The sequence below is a fragment of the Neofelis nebulosa genome, chromosome X (assembly GCF_028018385.1).
Source record: "Neofelis nebulosa isolate mNeoNeb1 chromosome X, mNeoNeb1.pri, whole genome shotgun sequence".
Classification (NCBI taxonomy): domain Eukaryota; kingdom Metazoa; phylum Chordata; class Mammalia; order Carnivora; family Felidae; genus Neofelis; species Neofelis nebulosa.
Genome location: NC_080800.1, coordinates 51,288,440 through 51,293,142, shown reverse-complemented (window position 1 = coordinate 51,293,142; position 4,703 = coordinate 51,288,440). Strand labels below are relative to the sequence as shown.

At 49.6% G+C, this 4,703-nt stretch overlaps 1 protein-coding gene across 1 annotated transcript; it reads right to left on the bottom strand.

Moving 5' to 3' along the window:
• Positions 1 to 1,004: 1,004 nt before the first annotated feature.
• LOC131502014 (Y-box-binding protein 3-like) lies at positions 1,005 to 2,790 on the bottom strand. Its single transcript, XM_058712637.1, has one exon. The coding sequence runs from the start codon at positions 2,601 to 2,603 to the stop codon at positions 1,488 to 1,490; it is 1,116 nt and encodes a 371-aa protein (XP_058568620.1). The 5' UTR covers positions 2,604 to 2,790; the 3' UTR covers positions 1,005 to 1,487.
• Positions 2,791 to 4,703: the final 1,913 nt, after the last annotated feature.

Below are 4,703 nucleotides of genomic sequence, written 5' to 3'. Positions count from 1 at the left end.
TAGGGATGACAGTCCTGGTTGGAGCCTCTCTGTCTGATGGGAAAGTGGCTGAGGCAGGCTGAGCTTTACCTGCCCAGCCTCCCAGGAATCCTGCACAGCCCCCCTGGATGGACTTAAATCAGGAAGCACACATGGAAAACATGGACTAGATGTTTCTCTTCAGTTCCAGGAGTATGCATGACAAAAATTAAACCTGCTTCCATCCCTGTTTTCTTTTTTAATTTTCTTCAGTTTTTTTCCTAGCTTTATTGACATGTAGTTGACATATAATATTGTATACATGACGTTGTACAATGGGATAATTTGATGCATGCATATATCGTGAAACATTTACCACAATAAGGTTAATTAACACGTTATTCACTTCACATAATTATCCTTTTGTTGCTGTCATGGTGAGAATATTAAAGCTCTACTCTCAGCAACTTTCAGGTATACAACACAGTACTGTTAACTATAGTCATCATGTTGTGCATTAGGTCCCCAGAACTTAGTCATCTTACAACTGAAAGATTTTACCCTTTGACCAGTATCTTTCCATTTCCACCACACACCCCTAGCCCCTCGTGAAAATGGTATTAGATCGAATCCATTAAAAAATAGAGGCAAATTGTGCTTCCAGAGAGCCTTTTTTTTTGGGGGGGGTGGGTGTTTTGTCCAGCTCTTTGAGTTTTGCGTCATAGAATAAACACCTAAGCAGTAAATGTGGGTAGCTGGGCCCACCCTTCAGATTTATTGCTCAAATGGCAGAGGAAGAGGATGTGATGGGGACACTTCTTCCCTGTCTGTGTATTCTAATCTTTTAGAACATCCATGAGATGTTCAACCCTCGCCTCCCACAAGTCCACAATTAGCCTTAAATTCATGACTTGTAAAAAGAACGAACAATAGGTATGATGTTTGCTAAAACTGGTTCCGAAAAAGCACTGAAAGGAGTGGTTCAATACAATTCTGTGCTGACGAGTGTTTTGTTTTGTTTTAAATCAGACAACAGCAATAATAGATAAAAGCAACATGAAATGATTTATTGAAAAAATGACCATTCAGGCAATATCACACAGCGATGTAAGATAATATTCAATATCGGATCATCTTTGTTTTTCTATTAAAAATAAAAGTAATTTTTGTTAGTCCATCAACTAATTCCCCTGGTGACACAGAATAATAGCTATGGTCCTGGTCAGATCTTTTAAAAGAATAAATTCAGAGGTGTGTGCATGAGTATGACGTGGTGTGTGTGTGTGTGTGTGTGTGTGTGTGTGTGTGCAGAAATTACCAACACAGATGGTAAGAGGGAATTCAGAAATATATAGATCTTGTAGTTTATCCTCAAACCTTGGGGAAGAGGCATGTATTTTTCTCAGGGCACAAATCTAACAGTCAAGGTGGATGTTTGGGCTGTGTTGCTTTAAAGGGCATCATCTCCTCAAGGGGGCATCCCCTGCGGCCCAGGCCAGGGAGTCCCCAGGGAAGGAGCCAGGCTGTTGTTACTTGGCCTGGGTGGCAGAGGGGACATCAGCGACCAAGGTGTCCTCCTCCTCAGCGGCGCTGTTCTTCTTGGCCACAGCAACCGAAGCGGGTGTTTCCGCAGGGCCCTTCCCGGTCTTGCCTTCTCCTCCCATGTTGACCTGGCCCTGGGCACCGGGCACCTGCTGCGGGCGGTGGCGTGGGTTGTTGGGGCGGCGGGATCCATAGCATGGTGGGTGCTTCTGCTTCGGCCCTCCTGCGTCGCACCCGCTTTCCTTGTCTTCCGCCTCCAGCTCCTCAGAAATGCCTGCTGAGGGTCTTGGACCAGGAATGATGCCTCGAGCCCTAGGGCGACTCAGCAGGTAGCTGGGGCCGGGCCCCCGCCGAGGGGCGCACTCGGGCCTTGAGGCTGGGGTGGACGCGGGCAGGTGGGCAGGCCACGGGCCGCTGGTGGGAGCGAGGATCGAAGGGCCGCGAGACAGGGCTGAGGCCCTGCGGAAGGGCGGAAAGCGCTGCAGCCTTTGGTCTTGGGGTCCGCCGGGCAGGCGGCGCCTCTGGCCCTGGGCCTTCGTGAAGCCTTCGCCACTGGCCTCACCTTCGTCGACGTCGTCCTCAGTGCCCCTGGGACCGTGCAGGGGTGGCCCGCGGCGGCAGATGTAGAAGCCCCTGCGGAAGCGGGGGCGGTTGGCAGCGTAGCGACTGCCTTGCACTGGGGTACCCGCTGGCCCGGTCACGTTAGCGGCCTGGGTGCCCCGCTCGCCCTGCACCACATCAAACTCGACCGTCTCGCCGTCGCCCACGCTGCGTTGGTACTTGTGAGGGTTGTTCCGGGTGATGGCCGTCTGGTGAACGAACACATCTTCCTGGGTATCATGCCTGCTGATGAAACCGTACCCGTTCTTCACGTTAAACCACTTGACGGAGCCTCGCACCCTCTTGGCGATGACCTTTTTGGGCACCTTTCCCTTGGCGCCTGCTGCCGCGGTGGTCTTGGGGATCACGTCTCCGCCGAGGTTGCCAGCCACTGGGGCCCGGGGAAGATCTCCACCTCCCAAGGAAACCAGGAGTTTCTGCGCGGCTTGAGGGGGTACTGAGGCGGTCACCTCTGTGCGGGTGACCTCTCCCACGTCACCCATGAGGCCGTCCTTGCTCTCCTTTCTCTGACAACTTGAGGGAAATCTGGTCCTCGGCGATTGGGGGTGGGGTGGGGGTGGGGAGGGGCTAGGTCTGGAGGCAGGAGCCTCACTTTGGAAGGGTCGGTCGGTCGGTCGGGGCCAAGGACTCTCTGGCTTCACTCTGAGACTCTTGGAAAGGCCTACGTCGTCTCCTGGGGCAACAGGACGCGGACCAAACAGTGGCTGCCGCGAGTGGTGACGTCTCAATGGGGGTCGCCCACTAGGAGAAGGCGCTTGGGCTGGGGGGCAGGGCAGATGTGCTCGGCCTTGTGCTCCAGGTGCCTCTTGGTCCCTCATGGAGAGGGGGCTCATTTGAAGCTCTAGGCAGTGGTCTTCTTGAAGACCCTCTTGCTTGCTTGAGTGGATGTGAAGAGACGACCCACTTTCCATCTCTCTCCCTTGGTTGGAGATATTCCCAACCTTCTTAAGGGCACTCTCCAAATACTCCCACAAAACCCTGGTCCTCTTCCAACTCCTTGTGTGCTCTATATGTGGGTGAGGCATTTTGTGTAAAGGTGAGACAAAATGGCAACCACATGAAATTAAGACCCAATCAAAGAAGCCCACTGTGGGTTGTTTGTTTTCTTTTCTTTTCTTTTCTTTTCTTTTCTTTTCTTTTCTTTTCTTTTCTTTTCTTTTCTTTTCTTTTCTTTGTTTTCCTGCGGAGAGATAGGGGAAGCCTGCCAGCGCTAGAATGCTAGTACTGAGAGGACACTAAACTAGTGCAGGTTTATCCAGACTAGTGTTAGGGTTGTAGAGTAGTGAAGGTGAGTGGGAACACTTTTGTTAACTAGAATATTCTGAAAACCCTGTTGAGCTCTGTGTTCTTGCCCACATAAAGCAAATGATCATGTGGAGTAAAATAGAGCTGAGTGAATTTGCCCTTGTGTTTTAACTGCAGATCCAAACTTTCCCCCACCCTCAAATGGTTTATGACTCTGTGATCTGTATCCTAAGTTGGAGTTCTGGTTTAATTATACAGGAACCCTAAGAATTCAGCCTAACTGCGGTGCTAATACTGTGGTAAGGTACAACTAGCTGTCTGAAGTATAACCTTTCAGATGTGATGATAGAGCAGGCCAAAATAGTAGATAGCAACTGGTCAGAAAACTGTTTACATTCATTAATAAGAAAAATAAAAATAAGCCAAGTTGGCCTACCACTTTAGAGTTTACAGAAACCTCTCATGTGTTGTGCATTTGACCCCTGCAATAACCCACTCTATAAGGAAGTGGAGCAGTGTTGTTTTTACTTCAATTTGACGGATGAGGGAACCAGGGCCCAGAGATAGCAAGCTGCTTGCTTAAGTTCACATGTTTAGTATGGGGCAGACCCTAAAATCAGATGTCAGATAGATTTCATTCCAGGTCCAGGTCTCTTTCCACCACACCTCACTGGCCTTTGTGTACAGTTTCGTGACTTCTTTCATCTGATGTCAGAGAACCTCTTTCAGAGAGGTCATACAACCCAGCGGAGAACCCAAGAAACACCTCTTGCATGGATGATCTGTCTCCCCTGGGTTGAGGCTTCCAGGCCTGGCCCTCTACAGGGGCAAAAATTGCCTTCATGTCAACTAAGAAGCACCCCCTGTCCCCACATGCAGTAACCCTCTGCCTGAAGCTGACTAGAAAACAAACCCTACTGCAGACTCAGGAGCCATTTCTTCACCATGCTGGTGTAATATAAAGTGGAAGAAAGGGTCCTCATTTTAATTTTTCTATTTAAAAAAACACTTCTTCAGGCATCGTCTCTTGTGGTTTTTGCAACAAGCATGAGAGAGCAGCAGGCTACTGTCAGTATCCTCACGTGACCATGAGTAAATCAGGGCACCAGGGCACAAAACATCTACCTGACCTAACCAAGGCCACCCATGTAGTAAGTACAGAACCAGGATAATACCTTTGGGAATTCAGGCCCTCTGGTTCTTAGTCCACTGTGCACTCCATGGCTCCATGAGGCCAGTTCTATATTGCCAACATTTCTTCCTTTCATGTCCTGAGAGCTCTTCTTGCTCTTTCCCACATTTGCCATGCTCATTCCCATCTCTGTGCCCATGTTCAC